Source organism: Heterobasidion irregulare, assembly GCF_000320585.1.
Source record: "Heterobasidion irregulare TC 32-1 unplaced genomic scaffold scaffold_06, whole genome shotgun sequence".
In the NCBI taxonomy this organism is placed as follows: Eukaryota; Fungi; Basidiomycota; class Agaricomycetes; order Russulales; family Bondarzewiaceae; genus Heterobasidion; species Heterobasidion irregulare.
In genome coordinates this window covers 1,802,423-1,818,056 of record NW_009258202.1, presented here as the reverse complement: position 1 = coordinate 1,818,056, position 15,634 = coordinate 1,802,423, and the positions used below count along the sequence as shown (strand labels likewise).

The 15,634-nt window shown below is 49.9% G+C and overlaps 10 protein-coding genes across 10 annotated transcripts; 4 read left to right on the top strand and 6 right to left on the bottom strand.

The window, feature by feature from the left end:
* Positions 1-850: 850 nt before the first annotated feature.
* Positions 851-2,348, top strand: HETIRDRAFT_169663 (uncharacterized protein; the record flags this gene model as incomplete). Its single annotated transcript, XM_009549324.1, has 7 exons — positions 851-863; positions 912-1,000; positions 1,055-1,352; positions 1,407-1,730; positions 1,786-1,862; positions 1,912-1,964; positions 2,018-2,348. The coding sequence occupies 7 exons, from the start codon at positions 851-853 to the stop codon at positions 2,346-2,348; spliced, it is 1,185 nt and encodes a 394-aa protein (XP_009547619.1).
* Positions 2,349-2,467: 119 nt separating this feature from the next.
* HETIRDRAFT_321068 (uncharacterized protein) lies at positions 2,468-2,971 on the bottom strand (the record flags this gene model as incomplete). The annotated part of the gene is made up of 1 exon (XM_009549323.1): positions 2,468-2,971. One exon carries the CDS (start codon positions 2,969-2,971, stop codon positions 2,468-2,470), a length of 504 nt encoding a protein of 167 aa, XP_009547618.1.
* Positions 2,972-3,601: 630 nt separating this feature from the next.
* On the bottom strand, positions 3,602-4,255 carry HETIRDRAFT_319999 (uncharacterized protein; the record flags this gene model as incomplete). Its single annotated transcript, XM_009549322.1, has 1 exon — positions 3,602-4,255. A coding segment is annotated over one exon (654 nt), but the record flags the coding sequence as incomplete, so codon positions are not given.
* Positions 4,256-5,102: 847 nt separating this feature from the next.
* On the top strand, positions 5,103-6,605 carry HETIRDRAFT_410116 (uncharacterized protein). Its single transcript, XM_009549320.1, has 5 exons — positions 5,103-5,370; positions 5,424-5,503; positions 5,591-6,040; positions 6,091-6,128; positions 6,233-6,605. Exon 3 carries the CDS (start codon positions 5,601-5,603, stop codon positions 5,808-5,810), a length of 210 nt encoding a protein of 69 aa, XP_009547615.1. The 5' UTR covers positions 5,103-5,370; positions 5,424-5,503; positions 5,591-5,600; the 3' UTR covers positions 5,811-6,040; positions 6,091-6,128; positions 6,233-6,605.
* HETIRDRAFT_434800 (uncharacterized protein) lies at positions 5,103-6,606 on the bottom strand (the record flags this gene model as incomplete). Its single annotated transcript, XM_009549319.1, has 5 exons — positions 6,233-6,606; positions 6,091-6,128; positions 5,591-6,040; positions 5,424-5,503; positions 5,103-5,370 (listed from the first exon to the last, which is right to left on the bottom strand). Coding segments are annotated over exons 4-5 (285 nt in total), but the record flags the coding sequence as incomplete, so codon positions are not given.
* Positions 5,932-6,359, bottom strand: HETIRDRAFT_320943 (uncharacterized protein; the record flags this gene model as incomplete). Its single annotated transcript, XM_009549321.1, has 2 exons — positions 5,932-6,040; positions 6,091-6,359. 2 exons carry the CDS (start codon positions 6,357-6,359, stop codon positions 5,932-5,934), a joined length of 378 nt encoding a protein of 125 aa, XP_009547616.1.
* Positions 6,607-7,249: 643 nt separating the features above from the next.
* Positions 7,250-9,531, top strand: HETIRDRAFT_101995 (glycoside hydrolase family 27 protein; the record flags this gene model as incomplete). Its single annotated transcript, XM_009549318.1, has 14 exons — positions 7,250-7,383; positions 7,460-7,672; positions 7,730-7,758; positions 7,824-7,912; positions 7,990-8,117; positions 8,187-8,278; positions 8,340-8,351; positions 8,414-8,451; positions 8,512-8,534; positions 8,593-8,628; positions 8,678-8,768; positions 8,838-8,869; positions 8,923-9,109; positions 9,172-9,531. The coding sequence occupies 14 exons, from the start codon at positions 7,250-7,252 to the stop codon at positions 9,529-9,531; spliced, it is 1,464 nt and encodes a 487-aa protein (XP_009547613.1).
* Positions 9,532-9,673: 142 nt separating this feature from the next.
* HETIRDRAFT_418857 (uncharacterized protein) lies at positions 9,674-10,506 on the bottom strand (the record flags this gene model as incomplete). The annotated part of the gene is made up of 5 exons (XM_009549317.1): positions 9,674-9,715; positions 9,768-9,978; positions 10,040-10,229; positions 10,282-10,377; positions 10,431-10,506. 5 exons carry the CDS (start codon positions 10,504-10,506, stop codon positions 9,674-9,676), a joined length of 615 nt encoding a protein of 204 aa, XP_009547612.1.
* Positions 10,507-10,922: 416 nt separating this feature from the next.
* On the bottom strand, positions 10,923-12,842 carry HETIRDRAFT_427781 (uncharacterized protein; the record flags this gene model as incomplete). The annotated part of the gene is made up of 8 exons (XM_009549316.1): positions 10,923-11,196; positions 11,263-11,671; positions 11,737-12,032; positions 12,101-12,259; positions 12,326-12,350; positions 12,406-12,461; positions 12,514-12,550; positions 12,788-12,842. 8 exons carry the CDS (start codon positions 12,840-12,842, stop codon positions 10,923-10,925), a joined length of 1,311 nt encoding a protein of 436 aa, XP_009547611.1.
* Positions 12,843-14,311: 1,469 nt separating this feature from the next.
* HETIRDRAFT_169657 (uncharacterized protein) lies at positions 14,312-15,272 on the top strand (the record flags this gene model as incomplete). The annotated part of the gene is made up of 3 exons (XM_009549315.1): positions 14,312-14,455; positions 14,524-14,715; positions 14,769-15,272. 3 exons carry the CDS (start codon positions 14,312-14,314, stop codon positions 15,270-15,272), a joined length of 840 nt encoding a protein of 279 aa, XP_009547610.1.
* Positions 15,273-15,634: the final 362 nt, after the last annotated feature.

The following is a 15,634-nucleotide window of genomic DNA, read 5'->3' as shown; positions in this document are numbered from 1 at the left end:
GACATCGCCGTGACTCCGTTGAAGTGGTAGAACGTGCAAGACCTGTGTAGGCACCAACTCTCGACCACGAAGATATGAATGGCTCTATAGAAAGTGTATACCTCAAGTCATTTATATTTCGATGACGGACGCAGAATCTCATGCGTTGAGTGAGCTGTTGCCCGAGTCTTGGAAGGTCTCAGACAACCAAACCCATGTTGACCGAACAGGAGAAAGAGGTGAGGAAAGCCATTTCAAATGCATACGTCATAGCAGAGGAACTTGAAGCTGTGAACTGGTGGAAGGGAAAAAAGTGTGAACCCAAGTCGGTCCAAGCTCTCCGTTCTCCGCAGCATCTGGCCTCAAATCCGGGGATAACCGCTGATGAAAGCACGCGGGTTACAATACCCCCCTCTCGCGCTGGTTGAACCACCCGCGTCTGATACGGGTTATGTTATTAGTAATATAGCCCGGAAACCCAGTCGGAGTTTGAGTTTGTCTCTTCATCATCAACCGCAACCTCTCGTCGTCGTTGTCGCCTACGACCGCTGCCGCCGTCGTTGTCGTCAGCGTCGACGGAAGCGTTGGGCACCCAGCTCACATCATCACTCCTCTCCTTGGGCAGCCTCAAGGCTTCGCTGTCAGTACTCGTTCCCTGTGCGCGCGGAGCGCGCCTCCCTTTTCGACTTTCTCTCATTCTCCGCTACTTTCCCTTCCGCGTTCTGTTGCATCATCGCTGTTGTTGCTCTCTCTTGCATTGCTACTGATATCCCCCATCCCAATTTATCCTATCACTTGCTATTCCTGTGTGGCAGTACATCAGCCATCGTTGTCCGGTCACTTCTCGTGCGACGCGCTCTCTTACTTCTTTATGTCACGCAAAGGTGGGTTACTTACCCCCCTTTCATTCTATGACTCACTGTGAACTTTAGCACCCACTTGTCGGCGTGGTTGTATTGGCACTGATGGGCAACCAGCCCCACTTCGGGGGCACAAATGTCCCTTCCGGAAACATGCATCGGTAAGTCTTCCTACAGGCTTATATTGATAACTGATCTTGACGTAGGTATAACAGATCGCGCATGCGGAGTCGACAGAATCACCGGTCCAGCCAATCGAAAACTTGCCACTGCCCTTATCGAACACAATAACCAATCCATCGTCTAATTCCCCCTCATTGCTAACACCAGCTGTGCCTGCTTCTGTGGTGCCAGCACCGTTTATCTCAACAACTGCGAGTTTCCCATATTTTGATGAGACCATGGCCTTACCTGCACACCCCCCATTGTCGATAGGAGATGGCAGCGAGAGTGGATCGATGCCCATGGAATTCTGGAATGCCCTCGTCAACAGTCTTCCCGCCCCCGCAAATGGTAAGTCTCGATGAAGGCCTTTTTTCGTAGTCAATGACATACTCTATCTATTAGATCCATTTGCAGTGTCAACATCCGATGATCAACTCGAGTTCGGATCGGACATGCTTGTGGACCATCCATTTGAGGTGGCCGCAACTGAAGGGCCTAGGCTCGCGGTTCCGTCTATAGTACCCTCACTTAATTTATCTCATCATGCCCAGGCACTATCATCCATCTCGGATTCTCTGCTAGATGCTACCCTTTTAGGGCAGCGGCCTGAAGCTACTGATACTGATGTGTCGTCAAATAGAGAGCCTACTATCAACAACAGCTCAAATCCTTTGGGACAAGGACCAAAGCGGAAGTGTGCTAATGACTCGACAAGCAAGAAACGGAGTACATAAAATCATTATGTGCTTATAATGGCAATTAATTATTCGAACCTTGACAGAACTCCCAACATTTGCTATTGATGCAAAACGGCGAATGGATGCTCATTCTGATCGAATCAAAGTGTTGCTAGACTATGTAAGCTATCTTGCGAGTTTTTTTTGAAATTACTGAGATATTCTTCTAGGCATACAAACTTGACCTTACGACAAGGCCATATATTTTTCTTTATGTTTCTCGGTGAGTCCTTGTGCAAGATAACCATGCTGTTACTTATACATCTAAGGCAACAGGCCCGAAACAGTTCTGCATCCAAAAGGGGCTTCGAAAAGTTACATTTCAGGGAATCTGCGCAAGGTGCTCGATAATTTGGGCCGGGATGATTTTGTTAATGATCTGCATGCGATGATTTGTACATTCGCGAGAGAGCAACGGATAACACAGGAGCAGATGAGACAGGTAAATGTGGAGGTCAATAATGCACTTGAGTTGAGGCGAGAGATTGAAGTACGAGAAGCTAAGTTAAAGGCTCGTGAAGCCGACGTTAATGCTCGAGCAGCACAAGTTAATGCTCAGGCTGCACATCTAGAGAATATGGTATCAGTGCAGGCTACTATGCTTTAATAATAGGTTGTTGATATTTCGATCATTCATAATCACAGTACCTAGCTTAATGCTTGTAATGAGGCACATAATGTACTTACACCTACTATCAGTACGATAATCAATCAAGATCAGTATAGTTATATCTTGTCCATAATCCGTCTAATAACAGCTCGATTCCATACATCCATGTAAGCCTTGGTAAACACAACTGCATGCTCGTAAGTCATAAAGCTCACAGTCTTTCGAATACGGTTGACACCCTTGTTTCCACACTCTGCAGCACTTGTATTTATTGACCGTATCCTCTCGTCGAACTGCATTAGGTTACTTGCAAAGCAGGCTTGACCACAGCGTGTATGATCATGCGCGTGCATCTCATCGATGAGAAATCGAGTGTCACGAAAATATCGTGCTTCTCGCACAAGGCAGTAGGGTGCGAGTTGACAAGCAAAATCATATACAATAATTTTTGGAGCTTGTGGGAAATGAGTATATATGGCGGAGAATACATCATTCCGACCCTCCGCAGTAGGGATTGAATGAAAGCCAAGACAAATAGAGTGTGTGCACCAAAGCACCAGTATTCCACCAGTAAGGTTATTCCGTGAATAGGTCTTGTAGAACTTCTTGCAGTCACCCATCTCGTCGACATCAAGATCATGTGGTTTATGGTCATACTGAAGTTTGCTGTAGACTCTGCGTGTTCGGATTGGAGAAAGCCCGTAGCATGTTCCTGTCTCATTCCAGTTATCTTCTTGAAGTAAAACCGGGGGACTGGGGTCATGTTGTGCTAAGCGGTTATAGACCTCGGATGCCCGAGAGGCCAGCCATTTGGCAACATATAATACTTGTAATGGCATCTGGGTTGTCTCCTCGGCATGAGCATTTATAACAACACCAAAAGCCGGACAAAGTGATTGTAGCCAACTTGCAGCTATACCTGTTAAAGCAAAGTTTTCGAGAGGTTCAATGGCTGCATATGGTACCAGCTGTAGAACAATATCTGGTGCAGCAATCTGACGAAGAAGACTTCGGTATGCCTTCTGAACTTGAGCACTCAATGCTCTATTATGCAAGAGAATGATGAAGTTTGCAAGGTCTGAATACTTCGCACAAAGCTTGGCCCAGTCCGGATAATTGACCTCGGTACCAGGCAGAGTAGTAGCAGTAGCATCAAGAAATTTATTGACACCTCCTCGAATATCAGCCTCGATGATGGCCGGCAATTGACGAGCCTTGTATGTAGAGATTGAATCAATCACTTCACTTGACTGGTCAGTGTATGTTGGTGGTTTCACCACAGCGGTCAATTTTGAGCTGTGCGTGCCAAGACTGACTCCATCTGCAATCACGACGCTTGGATTTGGTCCACAGGTTGGACAAGTCATTCCGCTGTCTAGTTTTTGAAGCCGTACAAATGCAAACCAGGCCCGAACGAAGGTTTCATCAGAGCAAAATTTGTTTCCGAGAGAGTGCTCTTCATAGCTATGCCGAACTGTTGCACAGAAAGCTGAGAATGGAGTCTCGGAGGTTGTGAAGGCACTAGTGAATGCATTGAGCAATTCATGTGTGAACAAGTGCAAGTTATTCCAGTTGAATATACCAATATTTCCTAAGTCTGGACCGACAAGGCGTCGCCGATGACAGCAGACTGGGCATGGCAGTACATCAATGGTCGCTTCATATTTGTTTGTAAAGCCGAAAACTGTAGCAGACTGCGAGATAAATCCTCCACTGGTCTGTGGTTCAAAGCCACAGCAGCACCGAGGTGCAACTCCTAGAACAAAATGCATGCTATCGGTACTGAGACGAGGAGCGTAGAGTGAAGCTTCATGAGGCAACGAGCACCAGCGTGGCGGAGGGATAGATGTATGCGAAATGCACCCTTGTAGACCCAAGCCATCGTCTTGACCACCAGCTTTCATGAGCAACATGTTTTCTTTATCAGAAGCTTCACTTCCAAGATGTTTATCGCGAGGCAGGGACTGGTCTGACCCAGATATCATTTTGGCCTCGATAGCAAACTCAATGGCATGCGGCTTATGCTTACAGTTGTCAGAATATCGGCAAGACTGACAGTGCCATCTGCCATCACGATGCATTGTGACGAGGACTCGCTTGCCTGACTCATAACGACCCAGAGACGAAGAGCATGAGAAAATGTACATGTCGTTGAAAGGCGTGCAATCAACCAACACGGCCAATGGAAGGGGAGAGGATGCAATGGAACAAAACATAACGAGCTCCCGTGAGAATGTGTTCACAACACGGTGATGGATACAACTGTGATGCGCCTTCCATCGTGGACAGTTGCATGCTATGCCATACTGTGCAGGGCCTCGAGGCAAGCGGAGAAGATGATAGTATGAGCCAATCTGCAAATGCTCGTGGTTAGTAGCCAACACGGTAGCAAGCCATGAAGACACTACGTGCCTTCAGAGACTCATCCTCGCTATCCCAATCTTGTAACACGAAAGCATATGTGTCGAGGCGAAAGATGCCCCCAACCTTGGTAAGCGCATGCCAGTAGGCAGCCACATCATCAGCTACGACACTGTCGGCATCCACAGACATGGCATCGAATGCCACAGCATCTACACCATAGCTCTCAGCAAGTAACAAATCATCATGTCCGAGGTCTGTGACCATAGGGTTAGAAGATGTCTGTGTCGGTACACGTGGAACAACATCAGCTTGTGTCATTGTCAAGGCCAATGGCATCTGACCAGGACCATCGTCAACCCTTGGTCGCTTTACAGGAGGAACAGGAGTACTGTCAGCACCATATTGGATAACACGACTGCTAGTGCGACGAGGTTGTGAGGCAGTTAGTTCTAGATGATCCGGCGCTGCAGGGTATCGAGTAAGACGACTCTGAGTAGGTTGGGGCACATCTACTTCTGATAGCTCCAATGTCCTGATTTTCACAGTGCTCGCCTTTCGCTGATGGTGCTTCGATTGAGAGGTCATCGGAGTGGACTGGCAGCGTGGAAAAGCGAAAGGGAGGGGGGACAAGGAGCTGAATGCACAGCAATATATACTGGAGCAAAACGTTGTCAGGTCATGTATCGATAACGGCTACAAGCGACACACCTGATCGTGGCACGCATGAAGCATTTCGGGCCCTATATGTGATACACATCAAGTGCTTGTGTCATCTGCCTATATTATATCTAATCGCAACGAAAAGTATTCAGATCAACCATGTGGATGAATGGCGATCAGTGGATATGATATCGCAAAGAGCAATATGAACATACTGTCACTAACATGCCTATCGTTGTACTACCAGATCAGGTCCTAGGGGAGAGTCGATGCTACAGTACAACGTATGGCAGAAATGCTGAGGCCATGGAAAAAGAGAGCACTGCCTATGTAGTGCAGGATGGAGAAGCGATTATAGAGAACGAGATAGGAAGCCGCCCGAAAGGAGGTGCACTCCGCGCGCATCGAGAAGGAGTACGGACAGCGAAGCCTTGAAGCTGCCAAAGGAGGAGAGTGATGACACGAGCTGAGTGCCCAACGCTTCCGTCAACGCTGACGACAACGGCGGCGGCAGCGGTCGTAGGCGACAACGACGACAAGAGGTTGTGGTTGAAGATTAAGAGATGAACTCCAAACTCCGACCGGCTTTCCGGGCTATATTACTAATAACGCAACCCGTGTTAGACACGGGTGGTTCAACCAGCGCGAGAGGGGGGTATTGTAACCTGCGTGCCTTCATCAGCGGTTATCCCAATAACGGCTGTAAGCGACACACTTGATTTCGAGCGCGCGGAGATGCACGAAGCATAAGGTCTGCAAAACCTCATTGCAGTGTAATCGCGACGGAAAGTATTCGAATTGACCATGTGGACCACAAAGATCAGTAAATGCAGAATTATGCAGAGGGAGGACATAACTATATTTATGTTGTTCCTCCAGGCATGCTACAAGATCGGTTGATATCTCAGCAGTCGATGCTATGATGGCGCAATGGATGATAGGTGGCGCTTGGGCTGTACAATAGCCAATAGATGAGCAATGCATTATGCAGGCACCATATGTGGTGATGGTCGGATAGACAATGATGGTATGATGCAAGGAGAGCAAGGACGACAGAAAGTAGGAGGGAAAGCGGTCAAAGTGAGATGAAAAGCGAAATTCGCGCGCTCCGCGCGCAACCAATGCCGGAGAATCGAGACAGCGAGAGTCCGCCCCCAAGGCGGTGACACAAGCCGTGGCGCCCGACGCTCCCGTCGACGCTGACGATGGCGGCGGCGGTCGCAAGAAGTGAAGGGAGGTGGTGGTTGAAGAGAAAGAGTGGATTAGAACTCAGACCGGCGAGCACCGGGGTATATGACTAAACACATCGCCCGTGTTTTACGGGGGCGGTTCAACCAGTGCGAGAGGGGGGTATTGTAACCCGTGTCTTTTCATCAGCGGTTATCCCCAAATCCGCCTTCTTCTGTAGTTACTTATGTCAGCTTGTGTCGCATCCTTAGGTGGTTCGCTACCCGCTCATTCCCTCCAATGCCGAAGAAGAAGCTCAAACCAGCCCATGCATCAGAGGCGCCATTCTCGGAATATATTCGCGGTTGACTGACAGGACACCTGATCACTATTCCCGATATTCGCTTTTGTCGAACACAGTCGAGGTGCGGCTTGCCTTCACTCACTGAGACTATCTTGTTGTGCGTCTTGACCAGGTGGGTTTACTCCGTCATCCTACAGTCGTCGATTGCGTTAGCTGGAAGTCATTCATCCACTATTAAATACAGTAAATCTACACGCTCTCACACGCTCGTCCGACCCCGTTCATCATGCGTTATGAACTTCTTTCACCCGATATTCCTCCCTACGAAGCACTTGATGCACTGTCATGCTTGGGTATAAAGATCTTCAAACACTTCACGAAGTTTCTTCCTCGCTGTACCATCATGCATCGCCTAGAATCGTCTCTAGTCGCTCTTCTATCAATCTCAGGCCTCGCTGTTCCAGCTTTGACACAGTCGGGAGCGTATGGTCAATGCGGCGGAATAGGATGGTCCGGCGCGACAACATGTGTCTCAGGGTACAGTGCTTTTCGCTTTCGAATGATCGATAGATCTAACTTGAGTTGGTCACACAAGATGGACTTGCGTCTATAGCAACGATTACTACTCTCAGTGTCTCCAGTCGACAACTTCGGGGACCACGGTGGCAGCATCTAGCACAACCGTCGTAGGAAGCCTGACCACGCCTCCAGCCACGGGCTCGGCATCGAGCACTACCTCATCTTCGACTGCTAGTCTCACGGGCATAGCCGCTACCGCGCCAACAGTCGGTCCCTCGAAAGATGTCGGGAAACTCCCTGCACTAGGGTACGCAGCTCCATGACAATCGACAATCGAGCATAAATATATATTTCCCATCATCAGCTGGAATGGATGGAATGCTTACGGCTGTGGTATGTATAAGATCTTTTCTCGCTTTTTCTTCGGAAACGCTGATTCAAAAACGGCACACATCTAGAGATCTCTGCGGATAAAGTCATCGCGGCTGCCAACAGTTTCGTCAGCCTCGGCCTCAAAGCTGCAGGCTACGAATACGTGAACATCGATGTACGTCGCGCCTTTCCCCGCGTGCTCTATTCCTCTCTGTTTCTGACAATTTATATCACTCGCCCTTATTCATTTAGGATTGCTGGGCAGAGACATCGCGCGACTCTAACAACAAACTAGTTCCCGACCCGACGAAATTCCCGAATGGATTAAAGGATGTCGCCGATCAGGTCCATGCCCTCGGCCTTAAGATTGGTATCTATAGGTCAGCTCCATAAGATCACCCAATCATCTATTGTAACATGATTAATTAAAATCAAAAACATCCACATAGCGATGCGGGGACGAACACGTGCGCAGGTTTCCCTGGCTCTCTGGGCCATGAGAGCACCGACGCTGCTACATGGGCCTCTTGGGGTATTGATTGTGAGTTCATCATCAATATGCACTTTTGGAGAAATAAGCTGAGATTAGCATCCACGATTAGATCTAAAGTATGGTGGGTATCTTTTTTAGATGTCAATGTCTTAATCGACAGCTCTAACGGCCCATGCATGACAGACAACTGCAATGTGCCGGGAAACTGGAGTGATAGCAGTGTAAGTCGTTCCATATATCAGTGTTAAGGTTGCTCATATCGAATGCTCACGATCACATAGACTCCTCCAGGCAATGACTGGTAGTGAGTTCAATTTCCATTCTTTTAGATCTAATCCTTTGCTTAGTGTGCACATTCTCAGCAACTCGAACTCAGCGATCAGATACCGTCAGATGACGTACGTTATTAGCTGCGTTAGCGAACCGATTTTGACAGTAGGGTTGCAGCGCTGCTCTTGTTGCAGAGAATACGAACCCTGTTCAATTTGACCTGTGTATCTGGGGTACCGCTAACGTGTGGGAGTGGGGTGCACGCGTCGTACGTACTCCCTCATGAATGCATCTGGTCACGTTTGATTAATTACGCTATCTGTTCCAATATGCTTAGGGACACTCATGGCGCATGTCTGGAGACTCAAGGTCAGCCAACCGAATCGTTGGTATATATGTTTAGATGCTGAACCTACTCTCAGTGCAACCTGGTCATATATCACCTCCATCATGACCACCAACGTCCAATACCTCTCGTCAATCGACTTCTATGCGCATAACGATATGGATATGATGGAGATCGGTAATGGAGACCTTACCATGGAAGAACAGCGTTCTCATTTCGCTGTTTGGGCGTTCATGAAGAGCCCTATCCTCCTTGGAACGAATGTACGCCGTCTGTCTCTGACGATTGCTTATGCATTTTTTTTATTTGCTTATTTGTAACCTAGCTCTCTGCACTATCCGTGGATCAAATATCCATTATAACAAACTCGGAGTTACTCGCCTTTCATCAAGATGCGACCGTCGGCACGCCTGCCTCACCATTCACTTCGTCCACGTCCGCGACCACAAGTCCTCCACAGTTCTACTCCGGTACATCATCGAAGGGCACACATGTATTCATCGTGAATACAGGAGCCAGCCTCACAACATTCACGGTGAATTTTGCAGACGTCCCAGGGCTCGGCTCTGGAAGCTACCGAGTGCATGACATGTGGGCGAGTAAGGATCTAGGAACTTTCTCTGGCAGTTGGAACGTGTCCATCGCATCGCATGATACGGCAGCAGTCTTGATTTCGTCAAATTGACTGATGTTCAACTTTGTTCAACGTTTTTACCTTACAACTGGGCGTGGGGACCAACGTTGCTTCAACGCGAATGACAGTGCAACACTTGACTAGTATACAGTTGTTGTACATTGTACATTGAGGTAACCTGACGTAAAGAATATTAAATCCCCTTCTTGGATTGTAGACCTTGTGTAAGCTGGATCTATAGACGAAATTGAAGTCAGTCGAAGGTACAGAACAAGCCAAAGGCTGACCTCGGGGGCTGTGATCTCACGGAGCTCGCCTGGAGCAGTACCCTTCCCCGTCACTGCGGCAAACGCTGTCTGCACAGTGCGACTCATCGCTCCACTCGTGGCGATCCAATACCGGATCTCGTCTGGGATAACCTCGATGGCAATCACGCGCGGATCGTTCTCGTCGCCTTTGTGAACGCCATCGCCCAGGTCACCGAAATAGGCGGCCATCCTACAAACAGAACACACTCAGTCATCGCGGATGATATTCAGTCAAGTACCTCGACGCGTACATGGAGCTCCAATGCTGCTTGATGACGCTCCTATCTTCGATGAGCCTAGCTTTTCCAGAGTAGCTGGCCCAGTTCGTCGTTGAATTATCGAAAAAACTGACGTTGACGTGTGAATCATTTTGAACCTCGTGACACTTCGGAGACGTGTTGTTGGCGATGAAGACTAGGCTGAGCTGAGTAGGGGATACCGCTGTCGACCTTGAACGTGAGTACACAAATTGTTGTAAGGCCCATAGACGTACGGCCGGCTGGTGCCATGGCACGAGCGTGCAAATGCCCGTCTGACGCCCGCGTGGTGAGCATCCCCGTCTTTGCAGCCTGTAAGATTTTGTGGAGGTCTGTCAAGAAAATTAATCGACCAAACCAAAACCCCTGAAACCGAGGTCTGGACCTGTAATCTTTTGTTGGGGCGTGACATTGTTGTTCTCAGCTTTGGACGTGTACGGGTCGAGGTTCGGGTCAGGCATGATTGCAGTGAAGATGTTTTCAATGGAGTGATGCGCGCGTGGATGTGTTGAAGCAGGAGGAAGATGTTGGACTGAGGGGTTAAGTAGTGACGGACGGAGCTCAACACTTGGTGCTCATAGATGATGTCACTTCGTATCGTCATTGATCCCCACGTACTCAGGAGCGGCGATTCGAGAAGGATTCCCCTGTGTCCTGTCATCGGCTCCTGCACAGGCAAGCTCCGATCAAGAGACAGCGTTAGACCCAAAAGAGGTAGGAACGTCGATATACCGTTTCGCTCATTGTGGTCGTTTAGAAAGCGAAGGGATTCCCAACAATCTGTTTTGCAGATGTCATCTAATTGCAGAGGATATTCGACTTCTAAGCAACCGACAAGGCCCTGCTCACCACCATCCATGATCTACTCAGGTGACTTTCAAACGCCCCAAACCCTCTTCATGATGATATTTACCAACGCTTCAGACCCCGGCGTGCCCACGACGGTCGGCACGCCACCGGTCTTCGATTTCACTTGCGCGTTCTCTTCCACTGCAACCTGTGCAGGTAGAGCCGTAGACTCGAATGGTCCATGCTTCAGATTCTGGCGCTCAAGCGCCGCCTGTACCGCAGCACGGTTCGCTCCTGGCGCGTATGCACCCTTGTCGTCGCGACGGTCTACAACGCACATCCCGCGCGTCAGTTCTCCTGTGCTGAATACGTGAATTCAATCGTCGTCAGAGCCCATCTAGACGGTAATAATGTGAGAGCTTTATCACCATTCCATTTCGAATTTTCTCCATGCGATGGTCCATCCAGGAGTCAAGCCCAGATCCTCTGTTTCGTCTGCAGGATCCTTCACAGGCGGATTCAGCACTGCCGCCCACATCGCAGCGACGTCATGAAGCTCCATGGCGTCTTTACCAAAGCCGCGCATGATCTCACGGGTGCGCTGGAGGAACGCGGACGTGAAGTGCTGCATGGGGTCTTTGTCTGCCGCAACCGAGAGCTTGACAGGGTCGAAGGCGGGATCTACGCGCGAGATGTAGAGAGGGAAAGGGAGCTCGTGTAAGGTTGTGATGTCCAATGGGAGTATTAGGATTCGAGAAAGCGGGAGGCCAGAATGGGGGCCGGTGGGTTTGGGAGTGAGGAGCTCGGCGACGGCGTAGGGATCCGCGAACCAGTTGACTTCAGGACCATGAGTGAAAGTTAATCAGTCATATGGACGACTATCAGGAATCATGAAAATGCACATTCAGCAGACGGGCTCGTGTTCCCGGGGACGTCAAGTGCGCCGCCCATGATCACAACACGTCCAATGCGCTTGCGCACGCACTCGGCGTCAGTGCGCATCATCCGCGCGAGGTTTGTCATGGGTCCGAGGACAATATACGTGATCTCTCGGGGTTCGTATTTCCGTAGTGATTCCAGCGCTATTTCGTGGCCTGGGCGATCCGTGGGTTGTAAGAAGGGATGAGATGAGGACTCGAGAACCGAAGGTGCGACGTTCAACTCAGGGTGCTTCTCCGAAAGGCCGCCGAGACCATCGCTGAGTTAGAAGGTAATACATTTAAATGAAGGAGGACGAAGTTAGAAAGTGGGGAATATGTGACTGACTGGCCATGGAAGTATTGTGCACTGTGCAACTCTCCACTCAGTGGGCCAAGAGCCCCTTTGGCGACGAAAGGCTTTATTGCCTGTTCTAGGTTAGGGAAGGTCCCTGGGTGCTTCTCTCTATGCCGGGCAACAGCTTGGTACATTTTGAAGATATTGGCACTGCAAAGTTGTTTAATGTCGACAAGGATGTTCCAAAAAACCGTGCTGTCCGGTAGCGGCACTTACTGTGCGGCAGGTAGATCGGTATTCCCTGGAATAGGACGGAGGATAAAGTCTTGTATTGAGACGATCGTGACTGAACGTACCGAAAGACACAACGTATCCTACAATCTCTATTTCAGGCGACGCCAGTGCGAGAAGTCTTTGATAGATTCAGCATTGACCAACAAAACGAATTAACAAGGAAAGCTCACATAGCAATAGCATCGTCGACACCAGGATCAGTATCAACTAGAATTCACGGGTCAGACCTCGTCGTCCGGCATCAAATTCAGCGGAAAGGTTTCTGACTGATAACGGGTATCTTGCGAGCTTCGACCATAGTTAGTTATAAGATATCTAGTTCAGAATAGAAGAAGTCTCGAAGGACGTATCGCAGCTATGAGACGAGTCTGTCGTGGATTGTGAAAAGAGTTGTGGCCGGCGGAACACATGGCGATTATGGATATGGAGACTCGATGTGCGGACCTTCGCCCCGGTGCCGTGCGACGCGACGCGTCACGAACTTCTCGTCACGGGGCATCCTCCGTCCTCCTCTCCAAGGCGGCAACGTAATGACGGTATCTCCTGTCGTGCTCGTTCAGCCGAAAAGGACCCTTGCTGCTCACGCCGCTCCCTTTCCGCCTTCGTATATGTGCTCGTGCTGTGCTCATCCGTTTGCTGCCCGCCGGACTGTAACCGTCGATTAGAAAAGTCCACCCACGACGCGCTGTTCAATACGATGTAGCGCTAGATGGGCTTGGACACGAACCTCATGATCGACGTGATGAACTTCATCATGGCCTTCCGCTACCAGATGTATTGTGCTGCCAGAGAACTCAAGCTGTGCATCTGCACTGTGCGATGACCCCATGCACCCACCGGTCAGTCCGCTGACCTGGCCCTCTCACACACTAATTATTCTTCTGCCTTGCCGGGACTGAACTGAACCGAACCGATCAAAAACGAAGTGGGTGTACACCGTCAGCACCGCAGAGCTCTGTGTACAATGAGACCGAAATCGAGAAGATGGAAAGGCCTCAACATTGCCCAAACTTGACCCTGATGTACATCCGGCGGTGCCGCCGTCTCTCGCGTTGGAGTAATCTGGCCCAATGGATGGCATCTGCATATGCAAAGCTATGATGGAAGATAACGTCAGAACCCAAAATGTGGGCACGCGGTACGTTGCACGAGTAGTCGCAGCGTCATCTATCTCCTCCTACCTTCTTTGTTATCTCGCTCATATATTGTCGACCCGACGCAGGTCCGATTGGCGCCCTGCACACGCTGGAGCAGATTCCTGCGACTTTCGCTGTGTCTGCGCAGATACCTGTCCGTGCGCAGCATCACGCCCTCGGAGCTGCAGTGCCTGAAACGGCAGTTCGTGATCGTCCACAGGATAGCGATCACCTTCGAGACGGGGCTGGTCATAGAGAAGTTTGTATCGTACTTCGAGGACAATGGCCGAAGCTGCTGCTTGGGGAAGCACTGTTTTTGTTCGGTGGATGCGCGCCTTGAGGGTGTGTTGCGCGACGCATGATGCTCTAAGCCGCGCACTTTTGGCCGTAGACCCTAAAGGTTGCTGGTGAATTACGTCGGAATGTCTGTAGGTGTCGATTTTTTCTGGACTCTGTGTTTGTTTGACTTGCTTCTGACACGCACACCATTGTCACACTAATCAGGAAGATGGATTTTCTGTTATAGAAGATGGATGACTGCTCTTCACGTCGACAGGCATTCCGCTACTTGGATCGGGCAAGTCGTACGTATAGACACATGTGTCGATGTGGTCATTTGTGGAAGCTGTTCTGATCAGAGGACGCCGAACCTCAAGCCTCCTCCGCAGCATGTCCTTCGGTGTCGCACAGGCTCCAGAAGCATCCTGAATGCGGCGTTGATGCGGTTTCAAGAGATGACATCAGCTTCGCTGGGACAATGCCGTGTATACTTATAGTCAGCCTTCGATCCGCAGCTCGAGCCCCCAGGCTTTCTCTCCCTCCCTTACTAGGAATGTCAACGTGCATCCAATGCTTTCGATACTTTCCGCATGAGCAGGCATGGCATGCCCATTGTCGCGACAAAGCGGATCACAACTATTGCATCGAATGCAGGCAACTATTTTTGCACGTGGGATTGTTATGGCAGGTCGGTACAGTGTGTCGTATTATAGGTCGCTTCGGACGATTAACGTTGACACTGTCTCATACTCCCTCGCATGTCAGCACCTGCAATATTCTCCCGCGCACCATGACGGCTACTACCACGCAAGTGAAACCGCAGCCTTCTGCTGTCAAGGCTGCAGAAAGTGGTTCATCTCAAGGGAGCATCTCTATCAGCACCTCGCAAGCAGCCCTAGACACAACTGGTGCTTTATATGCTCTCGTGATTTTGGGAGCGAACTGGCGTTGAATCAAGTAGAGCATCAGTCTGTTATGACCATCTTATCCAATCGTTGAACTGTCTGCAGCACTCGTCTTCGCGCACCCACAAAGAACGCGACCTCAGATGTCCCCTCTGCGGCAGCATGTTCAAATTTCCGTCATCGATCGCTCTTCACATCGAATCCGGCGCGTGCAACAATATATCTCGGCACCAAGTCACATCCGCCGTCCATGCCCTCAACATAGCCCCCACCATCTCGCTGTCCCACCGCATTGCAGGCCCTGGTGGGCCGCCCAGGCGCACGATGATCCAATATTCGGCGACCGAGCAAGCATTCAACGGCTCCGGATACGAATGTTACCTCTGTCATCGCATATTCCGCACACTCGCGTCTCTGAACACACATCTTGAGTCTGCGGCACACGACGATGACGAGTTCCAGTGTCCGAAGTGCAAAAATACGTTTACCCTGATCTCTGGACTGATCCAGCACATCGAAAGCGAGGTATGCGGCGCGGCGAGGTTCAAGCAGGTGGAGGACATAGCGACGCAGTTGACAGGGCAGTTTACTCGGCTATTGAGATACTGAGAAGATGTTTGTCTTGTGTATTTTAGGATGTAATGACGCGGTCGCATTTGGATGATGATTTGTATAGTTATAGGTCCTTTAATCGGGAAGGGCTTGGATCAGATGATGCCAGTGGTGTGTCGCAGTTATGAGACCAGTCTGTTGCGGAATGTGAAGGGAGTTGTGGCAGGCGATGCACATGGGGATTATGAATATGGGGAGATGAGCAGACCTCCGCCCCGGTGCTGGTGCGACACGACGCGTCACAAATTTTCCATCCTGGGGCATCCTGGGAGTATCCTGGGGCGCTGCCTGGCGCTGCGTTCTTCATGTCGCGTTCATGTCGCTGGCAAGATATTGTCAGAAGTAACACAGGCATTTGA

Bases quoted from the DNA above. Each gene is read 5' to 3' on its own strand.
- HETIRDRAFT_410116 (XM_009549320.1), top strand. From the start codon at position 5,601: ATGCCTATCGTTGTACTACCAGATCAGGTCCTAGGGGAGAGTCGATGC.